The following is a 26,480-nucleotide window of genomic DNA, read 5'->3' as shown; positions in this document are numbered from 1 at the left end:
CCTCTGTTGGTGATGCCAAACTGCTGTGTTAGCAGCACCAAAGTGACCTCTTTGGGGCACAAGCCTGGGCGGTGTGTATGGAGGTCCTGGGATGCCCAGACAACAGGACCATCGGCTTCGCTCATGTGGTCCAAAGCAAAGCAGAGCAATACACTTGGCACCAGCTGGGCTGCAGGAGTTGCCAAAAGGAGGCATACAAGACACCATCCAACCACCTTAGGGACTCCACTCTGGATTTGTACAGTATAGGGTTTACTCCTTAGCCTTTTCTTCTCCTGAAGATATCCCACAAGGCAGCAGAAGTTTAGGATCAAAGCTTCCTTTTCCTAGATGGGCCACCTTCCCAGGTTGATGAGTCACATCTGCCCCTCACTTCCCTCTACAGCGCACGCAGAAACTGGCTCCTTGACCATTGGACCCACTATGCTAAATCTGCTGGAGCCTGCCTTTGCATGCTGGGTGAAGTCCCTAACTCACCAAGCGTTTGAGACCAATCAGCTACCCTCGCCCAGTTTTGCCAGTCACTCAAAGCCATTTCTCGGGGTGTGGCTGTTGTTGCATGCTGACAGCTTCTGACAGGGGAGAGCTGGGTGGGGACCAAAGGTGGACAAACGACCCCAGAAGGAGCACAATGTGTCCCCCATCACAGGTACTACTGCTCCTCTAACACCCCAAGGGCACTAATGTATATATTTAAAAACAGAACAAAATAATTTGATATTTTAAAAGCAAGACAAAGCTACTGGTACTTCTTACAAGTATCTGAGAATCAACCTTGGTTCCAGCCCATAACTACCTGATAGTTCAGAGGTTGGCAGAATTTGTTCTCACATGCAAAAAAATTATATCTCCTTTATTTAGATTTAAATGTGCTCACAGTGGATCTGAACTTATGAGACAATGCCACAAAACCTATAATGTATTTGGGGTATACTTTGTCTTGAGCTTGGGATTCTATATGCTGCCAGGCAGAGAATTCATTTTTCCTTTGCAGTATCTGCATTTTTCTATTTTTACTCTCTGCTGCTGACTATGAAATTAGTAGCTCCTGGCAGATACCCCTCTATATAGCGAAACTTCTAAACATATGTCTAAGTTACACTTCTTCAGCAGTTTTGAGATAAAATACTAAGGTCAGTAAGTTGAAGCTCTAAGCCAGGCAGATCACTGTGATTAGTGCAAAAATCAGGAGAGGTAAGTGATCAGATTTATTTATAATAATTATGAATGCTTCCATGTTCTCCATAGCTTTTCTTGGGCCAAGCACTTTCTCTGTTTATCTGCTATACATTTGTTGTCATGGCACTGCATTAAAAAAAAATCCACATTTGTAACATCACTACAAATAGCATTAAAATAAAGCACCTTGCTGTAAAGTCCTTGTGAAGTAATTTCTGCCAACTCAACTTTGTTTGATTTTATGCTGACATGGAACATATGTTCCTGGGTTGAAAAACACAGCACTATTTTCAAGCCAGTTTTCAAACAAACAGTGATGCCATGGTGATATATTCTAACGCCACTCAGACTTGGATTTTTCCTACTTGCATATCCCAAAAATATATTAATCTCTTTCACCCCTCTTAAAAAGGAATGCTACTATTTTTCTGGTGCAAAATAAACAATTGTCAAATTCACAGAAAAGCACGTAGCGCTTAAACAATACATGTGTCACTCACAATACAATATTAAAATGTAAGAGTAATAAACAAAGTGTTCAGACACCTCAGCAACCAATCTTGTGCTTCTGTATGGAACGTTCTAATGTGTCTCCCTAGACAAAAAGAGCCTTAACCAAGACTCTTAATATATACAGTGGTACCTCAGGTTACATACGCTTCAGGTTACAGACTCCGCTAACCCAGAAATAGTGCTTCAGGTTAAGAACTTTGCTTCGGGATAAGAACAGAAATAGGGCTCCGGCAGCGCGGCAGTAGCTAAAGTGGTGCTTCAGGTTAAGAACAGTTTCAGGTTAAGAACAGACCTCTGGAACGAATTAAGTACTTAACCCGAGGTACCACTGTAGTTTTAAGCCTTTGTGTCCTATGGGCAACTTAGTTTTCCAGTAAGTTGGAAGGTACACCTTACAACTGTATCAACATGCTTATTGCCTGAGAAAAGTCCAGTTTTCCATCATGTTATTGATGGCTTGTTGCTAATTGAAATGGTTCTGCTGGCAACCTGAGAAACTGTTTGCACTTAGGTCACAATCTGGGTCCAGGCTACAGCCTTGTAAGCACAGCCCCATTTGGAAGAAAGGAATTAATGGCACAAAAGTTGCAGCAAACCGCGTAGCCTGAGACACATTTTCAAAATAAAGAAATACCAGGAAAATTGCATATACATTATAATAATAATAATAATTTATTATTTGTACCCCGCCCATCTGGCTGGGTTTCCCCAGCCACTCTGGGCGGCTTCCAACAAAGATGAAAAATACACTAAAATGTCACATATTAAAAACTTCCCTGAACAGGGCTGCCTTCAGATGTCTTCTGAATGTCAGGTAGTTGTTTATCGCTTGGACATCTGATGGGAGGGCGTTCCACAGGGCGGGCGCCACTACCGAGAAGGCCCTCTGCCTGGTTCCCTGTAACTTGGCCTCTCGCAGTGAGGGAACCGCCAGAAGGCCCTCGGAGCTGGACCTCAGTGTCCGGGCAGAACGATGGGGGTGGAGACGCTCCTTCAGATATACTGGACCGAGGCTGTTTAGGGCTTTAAAGGTCAGCACCAACACTTTGAATTGTGCTCGGAAACGTACTGGGAGCCAATGTAGGTCTTTCAAGACCGGTGTTATATGGTGTTCTATACATTTCATATCATCTCTAGGTAAACACCCAGATATTTGCTTTCAATCAGGAAAGGAGAACCTACAGCCTTCCAGTTGTTGTTGGCATACAAGTACCATTACCCCTGAGCTTTGGCTATGCTAGGGTTGGTGGGAGTTGTAGTTAAAAAACATTTGGACAGCTGCAAGTTCTTTGTCCCTTTAACTAATCATCACCAATCATGTAAAAGCTCTTGAGAAAAATAAAACAAAGCTATAAAATAGGCCGCAGAGCTTTAAACACAAAGAAAATCTAAACCCAAGAAGTGAATTAAAGTTACTTTCCCATTTGGAATGATGAATGCTAATTTAATTTTTTTATAAAAGAAATTACCATATGAGCTGTGCAATTATGTTAATGACTCACTCAGGAAATGATATTAAAGGTAATTAGTTATGATTTTGCATCTTGCACCACCATGGAGAAGGAAAAATAGGCCTAACGTTTTCCTTCAAAGCGATTGGCTAATTTAATTGTGGGGAGGCATCGCATATTATTTGAGTTCAGTTTCCTACTGCCTTGCCGTTTATCAACAGAATTGCTTCTATTTTTACAGAGAGCCAATAAATAGAATGAATTTTACTGGTAGCATTGGTTTTTCCAAAAATATGTCAATACGGTTAAGTGGAGAAAGAGTAGGCATGTGTGAACAAGAGGCGCCATTCTGATTATTTGAAATGGCCTGAGGTCCACAACCATTTATGCCATAACAAATTTATCAGTCTCTGTGGTGTCACAGGATTCTTTGTTTGTTTCTAAGGCAACAGACTAACAAAGACAGCCCTGTGGGATTTTTAGCATCAAAAGCTCCCTGGCACTAAAATTAACATGATTCATGCATCATGCTGTCCCAAATCTTCATTTTATAGCATGTTCTATGTATGATACTGTGGTTTTTATGGAACAGGATGAGGTTCTTCCCAGAAATGCCCTCCTGTTCCAGAAAAAAGCCACCAGACGGCACCATGGAATTCACAAATTCTTAAAAAAGGATCCATAATGAAAGAGGTTAAACTTTTAATAAGGGCCTCCCCACTCAGGATTTTGCCATACTCTTAAAAATTAACTCATACTGATTACTATTTGATGAAGGAGAAGGAAAAGTAAAGGTAAAAGGTAAAGGTAACGGATTCCTGGACAGTTAAGTCCAGTCAATGGCGCTATGGGGTGCAGCGCTCATCTCGCTTTCAGGCTGAGGGAGCCGGCGTTTGTCCACAGACAGCGTTCTGGGTCATGTGGCCAGCATGACTAAACCGCTTCTGGTGCAACGGAACGCCGTGAAGGAAACCAGAGCGCAAGGAAATGCCATTTACCTTCCCGCCGCAGTGGTACCTATTTATCTACTTGCACTGGCATGCTTTTGAACTGCTAGGTTGGCAGAAGCTGGGCCAGAGCAATGGGAGCTCACCCTATTGTGCACATTTGAACTGCCAGCCTTCTGATTGGCAAGTCCAAGAGGCTCAGTGGTTTAGACCTCGCCACCCATATTCCAGAAGGAAAAGTACCTAACAGTGCAATCCTATGACGCTTCCTCAGAAGCAAACTACACTGAATTTGACTGTCAAATCTGACTTCCCTCAGGTTCTCATTTTCCCAGTCTTAAATTCTGCTCACATGCCATCATTAGATTGCAATTACCGGTAATCCTCAGCATTCATCAGCACTTTAGTATAAATTTCTTCAAAAATACATTTTTGTGTGTGTGCACTCTTTCCCTAACGTGCACTTTTCCCCCAAGCAACGTCCCTAATAGAATGCATTTTGTATGTTATTTTCACTAATAGCTACATTTTATGCACACCTCCCCACTAATATTCACATTTGTTTAGACATGTTTTGGTTGGAGAAGCGCATTGCAAAATAAATACCTTATCCTCCCAACCCACACCATTCCCTTTTAAGTACAGTGGTACCTCGGGTTAAGTACTTAATTTGTTCCGGAGGTCTGTTCTTAACCTGAAACTGTTCTTAACCTGAAGCACCACTTTAGCTAATGGGGCCTCCCACTGCCACCGGAGCACGATTTCTGTTCTCATCCTGAAGCAAAGTTCTTAACCCAAGGTACTATTTCTGGGTTAGCGGAGTCTGTAACCTGAAGCGTATGTAACCTGAAGCGTATGTAACCTGAAGTACCACTGTATTTGGATGAAGAGACCTGCCTTGAACGTTTGTCCTCACCCCCCGCCCCCCGCCAAGCTATAAAATCACAAGGGGGAGCAACTGTCTTCTACATGCCTGGTGAAAAGGTTGTTTTGTTGTTTTGAAAGGATATTAAGTTACATGCAAGGGCCAGCTCTACTGCTGTGTAACAATATACCGCCAACAAACATGATTCACAGATAATGGATTCCTGTAATATCTGTATTCCCCCCGCCCTGCCCCGAACTAACATCATTACAAACTACTTCCACCTTTATTTGTTTCAGTTGATCCAGGCATTCTACTTTTTTAAAAAATGGGGGGGGGGGAGGTGAATAGTGGTTTTGAATACACAAACGCTGGGGTGAATGTGAACAAAGCAAACGACATCTGTATTACGATTTCTCACACGAGACAGGGGTACTTTAAATCAAGTCCCTTTTACATCAGCTTCTAATTTTTGTAAGTGCTTTTCTATAGAGCTTTCTATTAAGTGAAGTGTTTTTTGCCTCTGAATGGGGCAAATCATGTGGAGCTATATATCCTGAAATACATTTTTCTTCAGTAGTGTTTGTGCCAAATTTATGCCATCTTCACATGTGATAACAATGGATCCCCCCCCTCCTTTATTTTTTAAAAAGCTGGAGGTACTTTGTGAAAGACAGAACATAGCTAACTTTCATTATTTTGCGCGTGACTTTTTAAGAAAAGCAGGAAATAAATAAATTATCTGCATTAAGAAAACAGGCAAAAAAGAAAACAGGCACACAGTGAAAAAGATTGTGCATTATTTCTTATAAACGATTGCCATCTCTTTCTAATGAAAACATGATTGAAATAAAAATAAGATGCCACATTATATATTTCGCTGTGATCAAGGGTGGTTAAGTTATATTTGACATGAGTAGTACTCCATCACACAATCCTGTCACTTCATATATTTTTATACTGTGGTTTCCTCACAATACTGACCCATTTTTTGGGGGGGGGGATTATGGAGCCTCGAGAAGTGAGTATAATAATAATAATTATTTTCTTCCATATTTCCATATATTCATTAACTTTCAAAAAAGAAAAAAAAACACTTGTATGTGAAACTTCTGTACCTTGAAATTAACTTCTCTCTTCCAGCTCTATATTTTTATATATATATATATTTTATTACCTCCACATCTTTCACCCCCTCGGATTCACTAAATTCCCCAACAGTTTCAGAGCACCAAGGGACCAAGACTATGAACCAGGAAGACTCTAGTTCAGGGTTTCCCAAACTTGTGTCTCCAGTTTGTTTTTAGACTACAACTCCCATCATCCCTAACTAGCAGAACCATTGGTCAGTGATGATGGGAACTGTAGTAAAAAAAAAAAAAAAAGCTGGGGACCCAAGTTTGGGAAAGCCTACTCTAGTTCAAGTTTTGACATAAACTCAGGAAGTAACCTACCTAGGTATTGAACATCACTTTGCCTTAGACCCCTGTCTGCTGTACAGGAAAGAGAGTACTGACTTCCCTGCACACATTTCTGAACTAATAAGAACATAGGAAGAGCCGTTCTGGATTATACCAAAACCCTAGCATCCTAGTCTTACAGCAGCCAAACAAATGCGTATGAGAAGCCTGCAAGCATGACATGAGCCTGGTCTTGGCTGGGGAGGGCGGGGTATAAATAAAATTCATTATTATTATTTTATTATGAGCACAATAGGCGTTTCCCCACTCATGTGTTGCATGCTGAAGTCATTTATTTTGTACTGTCCTGAACCGTCCAGCATTTCCAGTTTCATTGAATGGCCCTGTTTTCTATCATTATGAAAGAGAGAGAAGGAAACAACTCTCTCTCTCGCCACTTTTTCCATACCACACATAATTTTATAATGGTGGAATGCAATTCAGTCAGCTCACCAGCTATCCAGTGATAGAAACAGAGATATGAAAGCTAGGGGCTCAATGGCACCTTAAACCTAGGTTGTGGGCGCAACAAGGGAATGCCTAGGCGCGCTTTTTTTGTAACGAGAATACAAAGCTGAAAATGAATGAACTGCAACTAAAATCCTATGTTCGTTTTTCACATGGTTCTAGTCCTCATCTGAAGACTGCAAAAAACCCCAAAGCCATGCTTCCCCTGCCCACCCACCCTAAGATTCTTAAGAGGGTCTATTCTCCAGTCTTCAGAGAGTAGCTGGAAGTGGGGAGGCAGAAAAAGGTCCTCCTTTCCTTCCACTCTGCAGTTTTAATCTGAAATCTCAGGTGCAGTACTGCACCCAGAAATCAGAAACTGTTCACACTGACGAAATTCCCTGTCGCAAAATGCGCCTAGAGCAATGGGAGTTTCGAATGCTGCCCTTAACTGCTGCCCTATATATACCCCTGTCATGTTCCCCAATGCCCTTACAGACCATTTTTCCAAACTAAAAACCCATGTGTTGTAAGCTTTTCGTTTTGGTTACCCTCGTTTAGTCGTTTTGGTTACCCTTTTCTGCCTCTTTCCCAGCTATACAATATCCTTTTTGAGTTGTGGTGTCCATAACCATAGGCAGTGTTGCTGCACCAGAGAATTGCAAAGCAAGCACTATCATATAGGCAGTTTTATTTTCGGTCCCTTTCCTAATGATCCTAACATGCGAACCACACGAAACACATGGAAATGCGTGTTCCATAACTGCTAATGGTCCAACTACACCGCTCACACACTGAACCTGAAGTGGATCACTAGATCTTCACCACAACCAGAAATGGCTTAGTAGGCACAAATTAAAAGCTAACCAGGGGAGAGAGGAATATTAAAAAGGCATACTTACTATATGTCGGGCTGCAAACACACCATCAACGATTGCACAACAGAAAGCTGCTACCACTCCAAAGCTGATGAACACAATGGACGCTATCAACTAGAAAGAGAAAAGTGGACTTAGATTATTATATATTCACACAGTTACTGAAACCTGATTATGAAACACTTGGTGATCCAACTTGCAGTGTTGCAGAACAGAGGAAGAAGTTGACTCCCTAGGAAGCTCCAAATGTTTTTGAACAGGCATTTAATCCAACGTGTCAGAATATCTCTTCAAACCATGCTATATAAAACTAATACTACTACAGTGTTTTTGTATTTAATGCTCTTTTATTGTTGGCTGTTGGCCTCGGGTGCCCTTTGTTCACTTGTGCACCAGTTTGACACATTTTGATGTTTAAGTGGTCTAGGAATATTTTAAAATAAATTTTAAAAGTAATAAAAATAAATAAAGCCTGTGGATGGCTAAGCAAACACCACAGAGATGCGTATCAGGGAATCGTTTAAATCTGTAAATGGTCTGTGCCAATAAATAGCAAACAGGCCATTCAGCACTTCAAAAGGGCTAGCAACCTTTTCCCGTACCACACCAATGCACTGGGGTATTTAAAACATTTAATAGGATAAATTTGTTGTAGGTGCACCTGGGGGACTTCCATTGTAGGGAATGGTCCTGGGTGGTTTCTTCAGCTGTGATTGCCCATTCTGTAAAATGGGAACAGTAAGGACCTACCTCATACAGCTACTATGAGAACAGAATGCTAACTCCCATATTAGCTCTAGGGCAGGCATAGGCAAACTCGGCCCTCCAGATGTTTTGGAACTACAACTCCCATCATCCCTAGCTAACAGGACCAGTGGTCAGGAATGATGGGAATTGTTGTCTCAAAACATCTGGAGGGCTGAGTTTGCCTATGCCTGCTCTAGGGCCACTTCACACAATTAGCTAAGAACTCATTAGCTGAGAATGCACGCATGAGGTGGAAATGAAGTAATAGACTACAAGGAGGTAAGACAGACTGAACTATTTCAGGCTGCAGGTAGAGGACCAGTCTTTGTAATGCTTTCACACCTAAAAATGTCCCTACAAATAAGAAAACAATCACAGCAGCAAACTGGCTGAAGCAGATGCTCTCTCAGCAATGTGTATGTTACTTGCAAGTAGCTTTGTTTTGTTTTAATTTAAAAAAGTGCCACATCCCACATGCAAGCCAGAAGTGGCATAGCCTATTTTACCACCTCACTTTTCAACGATCATCGTTATGAAATGATACGCTTCTCTCTTCATAAACTCACCTTCATTGCTAAGCTTATCTTTTGCTAAGCTTATCGCTACTTATGATGCTGAATAATAATAATGAAAAATTCTCAAGCAGTTCTGCTATTACTGCTTTGCATAGCCAAACTCTCACTTGTTGCTGATAAGTAAGGTAAGGGTAAAGGAACCCCTGCCCGTACGGGCCAGTCGTGTCCGACTCTGGGGTTGTGCGCCCATCTCACTCTAGAGGCCGGGCGCCAGCGCTGTCCGCAGACACTTCCGGGTCACGTGGCCAGCGTGACAAAGCTGCTCTGGCGAGCCGGCACCAGCGCAGCACACGGAAACGCCGTTTACCTTCCCGCCGGAGTGGTACCTATTTATCTACTTGCACTTTATGGGTGCTTTCGAACTGCTAGGTGGGCAGGAGCTGGGACCGAACGACGGGAGCTCACCCCGCCGCGGGGATTCGAACCGCCGACCATGCGATCGGCAAGTCCTAGGCGCTGAGGTTTTACCCACAGCGCCACCCGCGTCCCTTGTTGATAAGTACTGTACATCTATAATGGAAAACCCCTGTATTTATTATTAAGTGCTGCAGCTCAAAACATTCATCATATACCAAACAGGAATGAGCCCATGGGAGGAGAGATAAACCATTACAATGGAAGTGTGAGTGGGAAAAGGAGAGACCATTTGGCAGCCAAAGCCCAAGAGCTGCACCATTTCCTCAGCTTTATCATGGCCACTGGTCCCACCACCTCCTGGCAAACAGAAGGGGAAGAAATGGGGGCAGTGGCAGATCTTACCTTCTTGGGCTCCATGATCACTGCAGATGGTGACAGCAGTCACGAAATTAATAGATGCCTGCTTCTTGGGAGAAAAGCAATGACAAACCTAGACAGCATCTCAAAAAGCAGAGACATCACCTTGCCATCAAAGGTCCATATAGTAAAAGCTATGGTTTCCCCAGTAGTGATGTATGGAAGTGAGAGCTGGACCATAAAGAAGGCTGATTGCCGAAGAATTGATGCTTTTGAATTATGGTGCTGGAGGAGACTCTTGAGAGTCCCATGGACTGCAAGAAGATCCAACCTATCCATTCTGAAGGAAATCAGCCCTGAGTGCTCACTGGAAGGACAGATCGTGAAGCTGAGGCTTCAATACTTTGGCCACCTCATGAGAAGAGAAGACTCCCTGGAAAAGACCCTGATGTTGGGAAAGATGGAGGGCACAAGGAGAAAGGGACAACAGAGGACGAGATAGTTGGACAGTGTTCTTGAAGCTACCAGCATGAGTTTGACCAAACTGTGGGAGGCAGTGGAAGACAGGAGTGCCTGGCGTGCTCTGGCCCATGGGGTCATGAAGAGTCGGACACGACTAATCGACTAAACAACAACAATCAATGATTCTGCTTTGTTTGTAAAATCAAAATTGTTTAGTCACAGGCAATAGGCACACTGATTCCCCCCTTCTCACCATTTCCAATGTATGGTCATCCCAGTGTCATCTTAATTTTTGTCTGTTTTGGCACCTTCACCACCTATATGTAATGATAAAATATAGCACTTTGCTCTTTTAGAATGGCGGAAAGGAAATAATCCTTTACCCGTTCTGGTGACCATGTGAACAAGGGGATGCTTCAAGGACTTTAAAGAGAAACTCATTAAGAGATCTTTATGAATAGCTCCCCCCCCCCCGCCAGGAAGAGATTCTATAGTTGGGTAGCTACAAAACCCTTTTCTCATTAGAGAGCCATTGTAATTGTAGCAAGTGCGACAGCTAGAATAGACATGAATGAATAATGAACACCCAGTACCCATGACATAATCATATCTCCTCTAGTGTGACAGTCCTCGAGTGTCGTCTCAATTACAGCAGCGCTATTACGGAGGCACCGACCTTTGGAAAGAATAGGTTGACAGGGCATAAATTGTGAGGCTTGCTGCTTACTGCAGCGATAAGATGCCTTAATGACCGAGGACTGAGCACCCTTGCAAGAACTCGTGTTTGAAAAAAATAAAAATTACTGCAGAGGTGGAGTCCACATTTCAACACAGTTGTGAATGGGGACAGGGAGTTTGCTGCATGGAAGACATGACATGGTATCCACAGGATGATTATTGATCCTGTTTCACCACCCTGTCACTAGCTGACAATACAGGTGCCTCAACACCAACAGCAACCACTCAGGCAGAATGTGATGAATTTCAATCACTGAATACCCTTTTACCAGGATATTAAATCTATTTTGCTGTTTAGTTGCCATAGTAACAAATGTCACAATTTTTGTGCGTTATGGATGGAGATGGCACACGAAACCTGTTCGGGAATTCTCCCATACATTTGTCTCACAATGTACACAAAAGAAAGATGAGGTTATTTTCCCTCCGCTCTCAGGATTAGGGAAATCTGGATAGGAGTCACAAATTCCCCCAAAACTAACCTGGTCTCTTCAAATAAACCTTATCACATAAGCAAGCCTTTCCTAAAAAGGTAACGGTAAAGGACCCCTGACAGTTAAGTCCAGTTGTGAACTCTTCTGGGGTTGCGGCGCTCATCTCGCTTTACTGGCTGAGGGAGCCAACATTTGTCCGCAGACAGTTTTTCCAGGTCATGTGGCCAAAAGCCTTCCCCTTATGAGAGACTACAAACTTAACCCCCACTTACTTTGGAGCTAGCCCCATTGCATTCAATAGGACTTATTTCTGAGTAGACACTTAAATTGTTATATTTATCCCGCCATTACTCAAAGGATATCAAGGTGGTGTAGGAGGTTCTTGTGCCTCTCCATTTTATCCTCACAAACCACCCTGTGAGGTAACTTAAGCTGAGAGACCGTGACTGGCCCAAGGCTACCCAGCAAGCTTCATGGCTGAGTGGGGATTCGAACTCTGGACTCCAAGATCCTAGTTCAACACACTAATCACTAAATCATACTGACTGTCTAGCATGATTAGGATTGTACTGTAAACTGTTGTCGGAAAGAGCAGTCACTTCTGAATCGAAGCTCAAAAGCTTTAGAACAGCATTCCTAAAGCGGTCTGTCAATGTTCCTCCAAGGTGCCCTTCCAGAAAAGTTAGAAGGCTTATCTGTTAAGCCCAGCAATGTTTACTCTGACTGGCAGGCACTCTCCAGGGCTTCAGGCAGGGGTATCGCCTGCTGCTCTCTGCACAGGCCTTTGGTAGTTAAAAAGGAAAAGCAAAGTCGATAAATTCTATTGTTTACTCTTTTAAAATACAGTCGTACCTTGGATCCTGAACACCTTTGCAAGTTGAACGTTTTGGCTCCCTAACGCCGGTTTGCGAACGTTCTTTGGAACCTGAACGTCCGACGCTACTTCAAGGTTCAAGGGCAGTCATGTTAGAACAACGAATAAGAAAGGCAACTTCACAGCAGAGGTGGTTTTAGGCAACCGGTGCAGCCAAAACAATGCTGCAGAACAGAACACAATAGGCTGGAGGCTGAATTTTAGCATCGCACAGGTGCTGCTGAAATTTGAGGGCCCAAAGTCCACCACTGCTTCAGAGGGTGTAGGGACTAACTGGCCTTAAAGCCAGCAGATGAGACACATCACCACTACTATGCTGCAGCAGCTGAGTGTCTGTTTTCTGAAAGCCAGCAACAGGGAATGTTGAAGTCGTTAGAAAACATGTTCCCCTGCCTGTCTTAACACATGGACTAGGAGGTGGTCGGATTAAGAACTTTAGAGCCCTTTGCACTTAAAAGATTTTGATCCCATATATGTATACACACACACACACACACACACACACACACACACACAAACAAACACAAAGACACAATAATAAGCCATAAAATGAAAACCTATTTTTCAAAATGAAAGAAAACCTACAGTGAGATGGAAAATGATGCTTATTTTCGTATACTTCCACTTTATTCCATGATATGAACAATTTAATTACTAGCTTTTATCTCAGAATTTGTAAACCGAAAGGTGGAGTTGCTGGTTCATGGTAAATCTGGCAATGGAAAGTTTCTGTGGTGCCCCTCCCTTCCCTTGAAGCCCTAAGCACGTGATTATTTTGCTTAATGGTTAATCCAGCCCTGTCCCAACCCCCAAAGGTGCTATCAATTGCAGGCATTTTTCCAATTGACGTAATATGGGAGTCTATCATAATGGGCGCTTATTCACTTTTTAAAACAGCCAGTCTATTTTAACTAATAGCGTCATCTTAAGACCCCACTATACAACAGCAGCAGGAGAGTGTAACATCCCGCTACAGCCTGCCAGTTTCATTGTCAGAGGTCATCATGGCTGTAGTTCAGAGTACTGCTATTTCAGCAGAAAATGCTGCCGAAGGGAAGGAAAAACGCAGGCTGAGCTACTTGGAGTTGGAGAGTACAAGACTTTAACTGCCCTAATCAGATCTCATGTGTTGTTAATAATAATAATAATACTATTAATTAATTTTGCTGATATATATTGTGAAGGGCGTTCCCAAAACAATGCAAACAGCAGATAGCTAACTCTTTATTGTCAAAGCTTTGGCTCAGAATAGCCACGAACACCAGTTTAGCGTCCAGGCAACTATTCCCAGGTCTGCGTTCTCTGGAGCAGTTGCAGCAACAGGGGGTCACTCCCCCTCCACCAGTTTCTGTACCTCCCCCCGACGGGCTGCCTGCATGCAGTCGGAGACTACGCCTGCGTGGAATCTTCCTCTGCTTATCCCTCTTCAGTCTCCTCCTGATTCTGGGAGACACTGGTGAAGGAGAGGGTGGAAAAGTCCCTGACACTCCCATTGCTTGACCTGCCTCTTCCTCCTCTTTTTCCGACCCATCCTGTGCTCCAGAAATAAGCTCTATAGAAGAGTTGGAGCATGTCTTCTTATGTCACCTATCTTACGATCAGCTGGGTTTCTTAGATCCAAGAGGTGGGATTAAGGCCTGTTCTAAGGCCTGTTGTCTGGTATAAGGGAGGACTGTTGCATGCTCTGAGGTTTGGGGGTGCCCATCACAGTCATCCCTAGCTCTCACAGACACCTGTGATAATGCCCAAAGAGTACCCGAAGCATCTCACCAAAACAACATAGTTCAGCTTTTAAAATCTTGCTTCCTTAGTCAATACCACTGAAACAGAACAATAAATCATGGCCATATTTTGGTATTGTTTGGTATCAGCACTTTATGAAGAGCATATCACCCATCAAAATATTTTATGAAGGGTTGGGTTTGTAGCTTAAAGTGAGACATTCACCATGTGTGCCTCCTACAAAAATCTAACATCTGCAGGAATAAAACTGCACGTGCACTGTATAATTGCACAGGCAGGCAAGTGACCATCACTACATTACTATGTTTTAACTCAGTGGTGCGGATAAAAAATCCATGAAGTTCTCCATTTCTGAAAAGTTGAGGCAATCCATTATAACACGTAGAAAAGGCACACAAGTGTAGCCTTGATCTTTTTTGCATGCTCTGAGCAATAGGGAACTGTAGTGTTGTTGAGTGGGAGGCCATTTGTAGGTTTGGGGACCTTAAAAAATAAGAATAACCCCATAAGTTGAGGGTAGTCAATGAGGTAGCCTCTAAATGCTGTTGAACTCCAACTCCCATAAGCCCCAGCCAACGTGGTCAGTGGCCAGAATGGATATGATTTGAAGGAACATAACACTACCACTACTTTGCTGAAGTTAAGCAGATCTAGGTCTGGTCAGTGTCTGGATGGATTATTGCTTTGGTTTCTATTGCTCTGAGGTGAATAATAATAAAATAATAATAATAATAATAATAATAATAATAATAATAATAATAATAATAATAATAATAATGTGATTTTAAAATTATGTGAAATGTGAAAGAAGAAAAACGGACTATAAATGTAGGATGGGAGTTGTAATCCAACAACATCTGGGGGAACCACATTGGCTTCCCCTGCCCTAAACATGGGGGAGAAAACCTGAAGAACAACAAAAGCCTAATCTGGAGTACAAATATTATCAAAGTCTAGTTACTAGGATGTGAACAAGCATGTATCTTTGCCCTGGCTTTCGGCACCTGAGATGTGTGTTTTCAGAGCCCACCCTATTCCTGTGATTGTGATCTGTTTTGAATGTTCTGAATTTTGAACTCTACATTGTTGTAACCTGCACTGAGACCTGCTGGTGAAGGGCAGGAAATAAACATAACATTAATAATATTACAAAATCAATACCAAATACGATGTAACAAAGCTAGATAACAATCCAGTCCCACAAATAGCTGACTTTTGATTCAACTACTGTATATAATAGGGAGGCTGGTCAGCTAGATTAACTACTCAGTCATGAGCATCCATCGCAATGCCAAAATCCACGCAGATGGATCTTCTGTTGAGTTGTTGCTTTAAGCAACTGCAGCTCCTTCAGACTCAAAACAGTTCAGAATTCGCCAAAGCAATGGAAGATCTCTAGTAGCTGGAAACCCACAAAATGCCTGTCAGGTCTTGCTCACCTTAGTGCACTTGTAGAAAATGTCAAAGGCCAGATGCAGATTGCTGAAGGATTGCTGGGCCTGAGATTCCCCACCTGCTATGAATCATGAAGAATTGATGCTTTTGAATTATGGTGCTGGAGGAGACTCTTGAGAGTCCCATGGACTGCAAGAAGATCAAACCTATCCATTCTTAAGGAAATCAGCCCTGAGTGCTCACTGGAAGGACAGATCGTGAAGCTGAGGCTCCAATACTTTGGCCACCTCAGGAGAAGAGAAGACTCCCTGGAAAAGACCCTGATGCTGGGAAAGATTGAGGGCACAAGGAGAAGGGGACGACAGAGGACGAGATGGTTGGATAGTGTTCTCGAAGCTACCAGCATGAGTTTGACCAAACTGCGGGAGGCAGTGGAAGACAGGAGTGCCTGGCGTGCTCTGGTCCGTTGGGTCACAAAGAGTCGGACACGACTAAATGACTAACAATGAATCATGAAGTAAGGCCTGCCATTTATGTCTGCTCACCAGCAAGTCTAAATAAACTTCCAGTTTTCACTAGCCTAGGACTGCAAATGAAGGGGATGGGGTTTGCCAAGCACCACATATGGAACCGGCAGGCTGCTTTTATATTTGGTAGGTGACACATTGTGTAGGAGGCCTGAGCTGGACAAACCTCAGGGAAGAATCAGTATGAATTTTAAGCAAGAGCGTGCAAGTTGCTTGCCATGTATATGTATTGCTAAGGTGGCTTTGTAGCTCTCCGCGTGCAAGAGCTAACCTTTTAAAGAATGTGTGAGCAGGCAGGCACAATGATTTACTAATCTCTCTACAAGGACTGTGTGGTTGAAGCTGATGGAGCACTTAGGGCAGCTGCATCCTCTGTAGATATTTCCCCCAGTTCCGAGAGGTGCATATACTGAGCTCATGGCTCTCCACAGATACGCTTCTTAAAAAATATATACTCGGGCATCATTTGAAATATTACTCAAGCTCAGTATGAAGCTTTAAAAATCATAATTAGGTGAGGCATGGCTGAAGGCAGACTGACAAAATCAATGACTTGGTTTTTGCTGTTCTGATTAATTTGAACCTTTTCTGGATATCAATAGATTTATATATATATATAGAGAGAGAGAGAGAACAACAAAAGCACCCTCATTGTTTGGAGAAGGTAATGTTGAGAATTTGGTAAGCTTTTTAACCCCCCAAAACCACTTGTTTTCAGAGTAGCCGTCAGAGTCCAGCTGAGCCCTTTGAAGATGTAGCTGGGGATGATTTGATTTCCAAATATAAACAGTTTAATTTATTAAAATGCATTAGTATCCCATAACAAAAGAATAGTAACATAAAAGTTGCTGGGATACACAATGGTTAACTTTTTATTATTTTACACAAAAAAGCATGTACAAAATATGTATTTGTTTTCTTAAGGGCAAACAAAGTTCTGACAACCCCTCAACTATGAAATCTGCATTGGGGTATCAGTTACAGGAGGAAAAACAACGGGAGAAAAAGCAAACCAGAAACCAAAACATGCCTAGGTAGAATGCTGGTCTCATGGTAAATAATGGAAGGGATCTAATATACCTCTTTAAAAAGTTGAAAAGCAGGAGAGGGGAGAGTTGAAACACAACAGGTCAACTGACCACTTGACCGTTGAAGGATACATTGAGAATGAAATGTCTGAGGTCTGCAATAACATATTTAATCTTATAGATTTTTTAAAACAACATTTAAATATATTATGTGCTTACCATTTGCTTCCGGTTCTCTACAAGATGAATACCGATAATCCCTAGGAAGGACCCAAAACCAAGCTGTGGCGAAAAACAAAGAAACAACAGGTCAACTTAGCTGTGTATATAGGATAGTGTCCTGGTTTGCACACCATGTTAAGCCATAGTTTGTTTAACAATCATTTATTAAACCATGCTATCACTATGTGTAAACCCGGTCCAGCAGCTTAAATGTGGTTAAAGATTGCACATTACAGGATTAAAAATACAAACAACGTTTAAAATCATATCAGAGATCACAAATAGCCTGGGATTCTATCTTGTTTTAGAGTTGTTCCAGGCAACTGAGCAGTATGTACAGGTTCAAGGCTTATGGCAACTGCAGCTATTAATATATAAACTACATAGGAAGGAAGAAACGTTTACTAATTACTGTAAATAAAATACCTAAAATTCTGGAAACAGTGGAAAATGAGGCAGGAGTACAGAATTTACTTCCTGATTAAAATTTCTCACAAGTATGGTTGTTCCAACCTTGCATTTTGTTTTTTAGCATTTTACGTGCTGCTGCACATGAGACCTTATCTTCCAACACATATATATCAATCTGAGCTTGTTCTGTACTCCCCAAGTCTGTGCAACATGCATCTATGTATGTGAAACACAGTAGGAAATAATGGACATTTAGGCAGCTCTCTCCATGAAATATTACTCATGACAGAGATTCAGAACTGAAGATAGATGGGTTATTAATATTCCTAACAATACTTGCAGTGGAGCCCTGTATCCATTTACCAGTATCTTGTTCTAACCTACTCAGCATGTGCTAGCTTGCTTGTCTTCGCTTTCACACATACACACACAAACATACATACGTACACACACAATCAGGTTAACATTGCTTGAGCTGTCAAATTCCACAAAAAAAGCTTTGTTGGGCAGATAATTCTGCACAATGGTTACTTCACTGCATGGCACACAGCATTGTAAATACTTGAAACTCTAAAATATAATTCCTACTTACGATTATTCCTGGATAATAACCACCCACAGTTACATTTTCTGTTCTGGTGGTAGCTGCAAGGCCTATGGTCAGTATGAAAACAGACACTATCAGGAGGGCGATTGTGAACCATAGAGAAGTTTTCTTCCTTTTCGCAAAGTGCCCTGTGGAGAGAGGGAGGGAAATGTTATTATAAGCACCACAGTACATATGCACAAATCCCAAGGCGGCAGCAATGTGCTACACCTGTATCCTACTTGTTAAGTTGTGGGTGAACATATCAGACGACACAGCGATTCTTCAAACAGCTCTTGTTTATTCACAGGCCAGAACAGAACTGAACTGAAGGGTTCAGCCAGCCTGCTTATATAGAGCTCCACTAGAACGCAACAGTAACCATTTTCTGTAACTATCCAATCACTGAACGTCACTTTCAATCCCTTATTTGCATATGTGGACCTGAGTGAAAACTACAGTATCCCCCTGCTGGCCCAGGGTGAGAGCTTCAGTACATAACACTACTGTTCAGGGAAGTTTTTAATGTGTGATATTTTAGTGTATTTTGGTCTCTGTGGAAGCCGCCCAGAGTGGCTGGGGAAGCCCAGCCAGATGGGCGGGGTACAAATAATGAATTATTATTATTATTATTATTATTATTATTATTATTATTATTATTACTACTACTACTCTCCCACAAAGGAACTAAAAATGGTGAATTAACCTTATAACCAACCCTGTCGCGTATGCTAAGAAACATCAGCTTGCCTAAGGCTTTCCAGTGAGTTTCGTACAGGGACATCTCAAGCCATTTTGCTGCCTGATCCAAAGGGCTAGGTGGAACCCCCTCCCCCATTCCATGCATCAACAATAGTATAGTGTGCAGATCAAGGGAAGAAATAGTACCACTCTATTCTGCCTTTGCCAGACCGCTCCTGGAATATTGTCTCCAATTCTGGGCACCACAATTTAGGAAGGGTGTTGACAAGATGGAACGTGTGCAGTGGAGGGCTACCAAGATGATCAAGTGTCTGGAAACCAAGCCTTATGAGGAACGGTTGAAGGAGCTGGGTATGTTTATCCTGGAAAAGAGGAGACTAAGAGGAGATATGATAGTTATCTTTAAATATCTCAAGGGCTTTCAAATGGAAGATGGAGCAAGCTTCTTTTCTCCTGCTCTGGAATGTAGGACTCAAACCAAGGGCTTCAAGTTACAAGAAAGGAGATTCCCATTAAACATCAGGAAAAACTTTCTCACAGTAAGAGATGTTTGACAATAGAATGGACTCCCCTGGGAGGTTGTGGACTCTCCTTCCTTGGAGGTTTTTAAGCAGAGGCTGGAAGGTCATTTGTCATGGATGCTTTAGCTGAGATTTCTGCCTTGCAGGGAGCTGAACCAGATGACCATTGGGGTCCCTTCCAACTCCACAATTTTATGATTCTGTGTGCAGAAGATAACTGGATTGACAACTAAATCTTATTTCAACATGGGTGGCAGGACAGCTTTCTCCAGCGTACCTGAGAACAGCCAGCTTAAAATGCAGAGCAGTCCGCAAGGCAAAGAAAGATGTGCTGTCCAGCACCCTACTGCCACTTCCCGCATCCCAGCACCAGCTACTTGAAGCAGCTGTTTCACTCTTCCTAATGGTAGGGCCAGCCCTGGTTTTATAGGTGAGCAAGGCTGGCTAAGGAGATTTTGTTGCCTGAGGCAAAATGTTCTGCGCCCACCACACTCCCGCCTCCTGCAGGCGCACATCTACTTCAGGGACATCTAAAGTAGTGGCAGGAGCATGGCATGCCTGTGGCAGTGTGGCAAGCCCATGGAGGAGGAGTCCATATCTGCCACCTGAGGCAACCACTTCACCCCACAACATGGGTGGGCTGACCCTGTCGGTGAGCATGGCTTTGAGCTCAAAACCCAATAGCCAAGCCCAACACTCCAGGGTCAAACAAAATGTGCCGGAGAGCCATGATCAGAGTCTGGTGAAGAGCTGTTTTGTTGGGGGCCTTAGAACTGTCCCCTTTCATTGTTTCCCAACTTAAATTACCCTTCTGAAGATGATATTAGCCAAGGAAGGGATAATGCGCAAAGTTCTCTTGAATCACATGGTTTAGGTTATGCCTACTCACCAACCCTCTTAAAGCAGAAAAAACCAAAGAACCAATAACTTTTGGACAGGGCTTTTCAAGTAGGCAATGTTTAGAGTCCCACTAAAGCATGTTCACACAGACACTGTTAGTCTGTTATGAAAAAAAAATATTGAAATAGGGCCTTCTCCATTCTTCATGAGCTTAGAGAGGTTACATCCCTCCATCTTTAAGTGGTCGTTATCTTTTTATGGCTGGTCTGTATTGGGGTCTATATTTGGTATGCTCCTGATTAGTTCATGATGATTTCTAGTAATATTTTGCACAGTTTAAAGGTAATTAAAACTCTGGTTTTTTTATTCTGTGCTTAAACTTTTATTAAGATTTATTTGTGCATGCTTTTGTAAACCACTTGGAGAAGTAGGTGTAAGGGGAGCGAGACAAATTGCTGCACCAGCCTGGAGCAGGCTCCAAACCCACCTCAGGATCCAACAGATCCCGGGCTGGCTCAGTCCCAGCCTGACGGTGCTTTCCACAAGGGCACCACCGGGAATACTGATTATTTCACTTCCACCAATCCACCCGTGCATTTGTAACTGGGGTGGGGGGCCAGCTGGGGAGAGTGATCTGCAGAAGAGAATCAGAAGGCACAGGAAAGGGCTAGGCTAAAGCACTTTGTCTTCCCAGCTGCTTACCCCCTCTACAAATTATCTTCGCTTTCTCTCCTCTTTTTTCCCCTCTTTGAATTGACCATTAGGATTTTATTGCCTGCATCTGCATGGAACATTTAGTTAGGCTCTCTAGAAAGACAAACTGCACGCAAGAGCAGCCATGATTCAAGAGTAATCTGAAAAAGGTCTCTTTGGTATCTCATATTCTCTCTCCCTGTCTCCTTCTCTAGCACAGGGTTTTCAATGGATGATACTGTTAAAAAGGAATGACATTTCTGTTCAAAGGACCAGCAGAACTGAAGCATAACTCCAAGTGTCAGGCATTTTAAAGGTCCAGGCTAGTGCTTTGAATTTGTAATCCTTTACACACAAGAGAAGAACCACACCAGAAAACAGGAGGAGTCTCTTCCTCCTCCTGCTATCTCTCCAGATTCAATATGCTTCTAGAAACCACCACATTCATATTTGCTTAAGTCCAGTATTACAGTATTTTACATCCAGGCTTACAGTATTTTATAGAAAAAAACGTGTTTGTAAACTCTAAGAAATAAGTTTTAGTATAAGTTCTATTGGATTTACGGAAGAGATGTTTTTAAAGAAAACATCCGCTGGATTTACATCAGCAGAAATCTAAGCATCTACAAACCCGTGACTAAATGTAAGTGAAAGGTACAAAAGTGGGACACTGGATTTCAAAACTCACTCAGGCATCTGAAATGATAGAAGTTAACATTCTGTGGCAAAGTTGCCTTGAAATCGTCTCCAACACCTTGCATGTACAAAGAGCAAGGGAATTCAAGCTGCAATCCCCTCCAATAAACCACACAAAACTCAATATGATGGTTCTACTGTAAAACAATTGTTCTGCATCTTTTCAGCATGTCCAGAGAAAGATAGTTGTGGTGAGTTCCTGCAGGCTAAAGCCCATGTTATCACCAACTTGAAGCAGCTTGCTTTTAAAAAAAGATTTGTGCATTTTCTTTTGCAAAGAGTAGGACAGATGCATGTGTGTATTATTCTTCATAGATGCATTACTACCCACTCACCTTAAAGAGTAGATACCCACCCAGAACTCACAAATTTGCCTATTATCGCAACCCTGTAATATTAATAATTTGCGACATTAAGTTACTACTTGCAACATTTGTAAGGCACTTTCAGCTCTATGATAAATCAAGAAAAACCTAGGAAAAATGAGTTCTTGACCTATTACAGTGAACTTATAAATTTTGCTTGGCTACTTTGGTTGGCAAGGTAATAGTAGCACTTGGATAGCACACTGAAAGTCACCATATCACAAATTTAGAAGGCAAATAATGTTGCCTCCACAGCTACTGATTTGAGCATTGATTAGTTTATTATAAGTCAGATAATGACACCTTAGAACACTCTGGCCAACATAGTGTGTTCATCATGATTCAGTTTGCATGTTATGCAATACACATTTTGGGATCGTTCTCTTTTCTCATTAGAGTTACGCAGTTTCTTTCAATAAACAGTTCTGTCCCATCTTAACTGTTGTGCTGTGCAGTACAAGTTCCTTGTCTCAGGAATGTTTGACCACACCTCAAATAGTAATTTGATGTATCCATGGGAAGGGAAAAGAGAGATTAGGGCTGCAATCCCATGTGAGTAAACCCAACTGAACACAACAAGAGTTGTTTAAATTGCAAAGGATTGTCCTATCAGAGAGCTCCCACCCCTTGCCTGATTATGGTTTCTAGATGGAAAGGGGGACCGGGCTCCTGCAAATAGTTGTGAAGAAGTGGAAAATTTCAGCAAGTATAGCTGACTACCTGGTCTGTTTCATAGCCCAGCCAAGAGATAGGAAACTGAATAGCTAAAGTAGTTATTCAACAAAAAGTGGAATTTCTCATGTCATTTTCTGCCTTGGGAAATTATTTAGTACAGAAGTTTCCCATGGACCACTTGAAAATTGCTGAGGGTCTTGGCCAACTACTAAATGTCCCATCCCCCCGTCTGTTGTATGTTGTGCTAGATACCTGTAGTATTCTGTGATAGATGCTATATGGTTTTTAATTGTATTGCTGTCTTGTTTTTTGTTGCATTTCAACCTCTTTAAAATGAGGAGTTCCTTCATACAACGGATGTAAAGGGTTCAAAACCAAACCTACAATGCTGTCTAGGGCATTGTGATATCTGAGCAATAATGGCTGCAATCCTGTATTAAGCCCTTAGACTAATTCATTGAAACTCACATCTGAGTAAGCATGCATAGGACTGTATCCCTAGTATATACAAACGCCATGCACAGTGAGTTACAGAAAGTGGGTATTACTTAGGTAAGTAAAGATTATTCCACTTGAGCGTCAGACTTTACAGCTTTCTAAATTGCATGGTGTTACAAAAAATGTTCTAAACATTTAATCACCAGTAACACTGTGAACCAGCTATTAAAAGAAAGAATACGTACACACAGAGAATACTATCAGTACCATAACATTCAGTATCCAAACATTTGGTAGCAACACCAACATTTAAATAATTGTATTTGTCCGGGGGGGGGGGCAATTTGTACAGGTAAATTTAAAGAATAGTGCATTATACATTGCATCCTCATACTATATGTGATGGCTTAATGTGCATAGTCCACAATATGCTTTTGGCAATTGCTTCCTCTGGAAAAAATGTTTGATTTGTCCAGCACGCAGAGAAACTAATAAATAGGTGCTATTGCAAACCCCAGAACAGACTATTATGAATTTACGTGGTAGAACCTGGTTGTGTATATTATATATGCAGATCCTTAGCTCATTGAATTTAAGAGAAGAGGGGAGAGAAACCCTGATTTTATGTTCTCAATAATTTAGCTATAGTAATACAGTATTAATGTATTAATTGACTCCATTGCTTTGGTATCAATTACTTCTCCAATTAATAATTTAATGACTGGTTAAGGTAACAGAATCCTCATTTGTCTTTATTTCAATGTTTTAATGAAAATCTCTCTGAGCAGTAGTGTTTTTAAATATGCCACCCAAAGTCAAGTGGACAAGACAACAACAAAATTAACAGGAAATATTTATTTAATGTATTTTTTATTGTGTGTCATGATGGCAAGAATTGCTTACCTCATATTATTCAGACAGAAATCAGTATACAGTACAGATATTTTACAATGTACTGGTTTTAATGAACGTTATGGAAGCAATAAAGTATTGGATCTGACTTTTATGTGCCATTTATATTACTTTATGAGAATACAAGTTAAGGGCAGGAAAAAGGCAAGTAAAAATATTTTATCAAATAGGTAATCTGGGATAGCTAAAATGGAAACATAAATCCAGTTGTCATGTGAATATCACAACTGTGGTAATCAGGAAAGACAGAGGGTTTTTTTTAAAAAAAAACACACCTTGCATCTATTAAAAACCCTCTTGCAAACAGAAGAGACCCAACACTTTATACATCAGTGTAAGAACTTAGATGGTGAGTGCTAACAGGTTTGTAGCTAAAACAGGACCACTGAAAATTAAGAAGGATATATCAGCATGCTCAAAGGAACCCCAAAGTTTGCAGAAGTACAATTATTTAAGTGGGAAAGCTAATGGGTCAAAAAGTAATCAGTCTAATGCTCAGTAGCCAGATAATAGTGTCTGCTGAGGGAAGGGACCTGGTTGGAAAGGGAATTGAATGGAGTTCCTGGAATTAGACATGGCTGGCTTAGGTCCTGAAGAGGAGAACTCCACAATGCAACATTTCTTCATGCCCCACTTTGCATGGTCTAAACAAACAGTCCTAAAGACCTAAAGGGCCTGAAGATGAAAACCAACTATTTATTTTTACCAAAAGGCTAAGATCAATCTATCTATTCTATGGCATCAGCAGACCTTCCAGAGCAGACTTTTAGGCACATGGGAGAGCTGGAGAAAGGAGAAAGAGAACCTGCACAAGCTGATCTCTGTTGCATGAGCAGAAGGACATCATTGGATGCTGGCATTGCTTTTGTCAAAAGAATTGAGAGATCAGCGTAAAAAGATGTTGGAAAGATAGGAAACTAATATATTTGAAATAGTGGGCCATAACTCTAAATGGCTGCACGGTAACAATTCTATAACCCTGTTCTTATTTTAAACTCTTTCTTCCTTGTTCCAAATACAATGATGTCCCAGCCCTTAACGTGCTTCCTTAGAAGGAAATTTGACTGAAATCACAGCACATATCTTCCAAACAAAGGTAAACTGCAAGGAAATTCTGCTGGTAAAATGGAAGTTGATTGTAAATATCATAGCTTGAAACAGATTTCAATAGAAGGATTCTAAAAGAGAACCTTTACATTCCAAACGGTCTCTTCCCTTAAGGTTCTCAAAAGCACATTGTATCATGTTTTCCAGTTTGCTATTGAACAAGGTGATAAGCTAGGACTCCTCTATGCATGCAGTAATTGAATTAACTGCAGCCACCAGCAGCACTGCACAAATGAACTAGTAAATATGCAACATTACCATTCAAGTGGCTTAGCAGGAAAAGGGCAAAAATAAAAAAGGCATGATCCAGCGGTCCCTTTGGAATTCCAATTAAGAAGCTCGTAGTACAGAATTCTCTCATTGAAATCAATGAGACTTAGAAATACTTAAAGGGAGTTGTAATTGGGCTTTTAAAAAAACATATGCATGGCAATCAATAACAATCAACAATAGGATCCAGAACAAATCCAGAACAAGTTGCTTGCCTCCCACTATTTTAGTCTCATGCATCTCTGTAAGCTCCCTTGCCAGATTTTTGTCCATTCTGCAAATTACGTACAAAAAAAGTTTTTTTAGAAAGATCTGAAATGTGGTCTTTTGAACCTCCATTCCCCCCAGTAAACAATGTGCAGTTACATCTATCTAAACATCCTTTAGCTTCCGTTAAATGTTGTCAACGTATCTATTTATTACAGTTCTAGTCTTATATTTGAAACAATGAGGAAAGAATCAGGATACAATAGCTATTCCACGTAAAATAATGTATGGAATAGTGTTTCCCAAAGGTAGGACAATTCAATACACTGCAATTTTAAGTCAGAACAGTGTTCTTTAAGACACGGCTAAAACTAAAATACAAGATGTGCTCACACATGTCGGTTGCAGTCAGAGGGACGATTCCAATTAATTGCTTTCCTTCATTGGAATGGGTGCTTCTTCTTGTTTTAAGATTCCTAGGTAAGTGTGCATATTATTAGAAACTTTACTGCAGAAGTTAAATTTCACACAGGGCTTCCCTGATCTTTTTCAAAGAGATGGGAGAAGCTGCCCAGAAAGGACAAATATTTCCCTCTCTATAAGCGTGGGTACTCAGTGGTGAACAAAATGCATTCTTCACATTTTCAAAGGCACTCTTATTCTTTTGTTACTTCATAACCCTTTGTACCATGATTTCAATGCCGGAAAATGCATAAGTCTTCATAGATGGGCAGGCTTTGACATACTGTGGTTTTCTGTATATGAATTGTTCCTAAAGGAGTGGGAGTGTATCTGTCCTGGACAGAGAAATGCTCTCCCAAACTCCAGGCTTTTTGGACAGCATGTGGAAAAATTATG

At 41.5% G+C, this 26,480-nt stretch overlaps 1 protein-coding gene across 3 annotated transcripts in view; it reads right to left on the bottom strand.

The window, feature by feature from the left end:
* TMEM255B (transmembrane protein 255B) overlaps window positions 1–26,480 on the bottom strand; it is a 57,721-nt gene that overhangs the window by 11,564 nt on the left and 19,677 nt on the right. For 2 of the 3 annotated variants that reach the window (XM_081198604.1, XM_081198603.1), the window contains exons 2-4: window positions 18,203–18,345; window positions 17,197–17,259; window positions 7,765–7,854 (exon numbers count right to left, since the gene is read on the bottom strand). In XM_081198604.1, the coding sequence (XP_081054730.1) occupies window positions 7,765–7,854; window positions 17,197–17,259; window positions 18,203–18,345 (296 nt within the window). Of the gene's footprint in view, window positions 1–7,764; window positions 7,855–17,196; window positions 17,260–18,202; window positions 18,346–26,015; window positions 26,099–26,480 lie in introns of all 3 variants that reach the window. The other variant, XM_081198605.1, reaches the window with a different exon arrangement.

The sequence above is a fragment of the Podarcis bocagei genome (assembly GCF_964188305.1).
Source record: "Podarcis bocagei genome assembly, chromosome: 6".
Classification (NCBI taxonomy): domain Eukaryota; kingdom Metazoa; phylum Chordata; class Lepidosauria; order Squamata; family Lacertidae; genus Podarcis; species Podarcis bocagei.
Note: the sequence above shows the minus strand (reverse complement) of the source record. Positions and strands in the feature narration are given on the sequence as shown.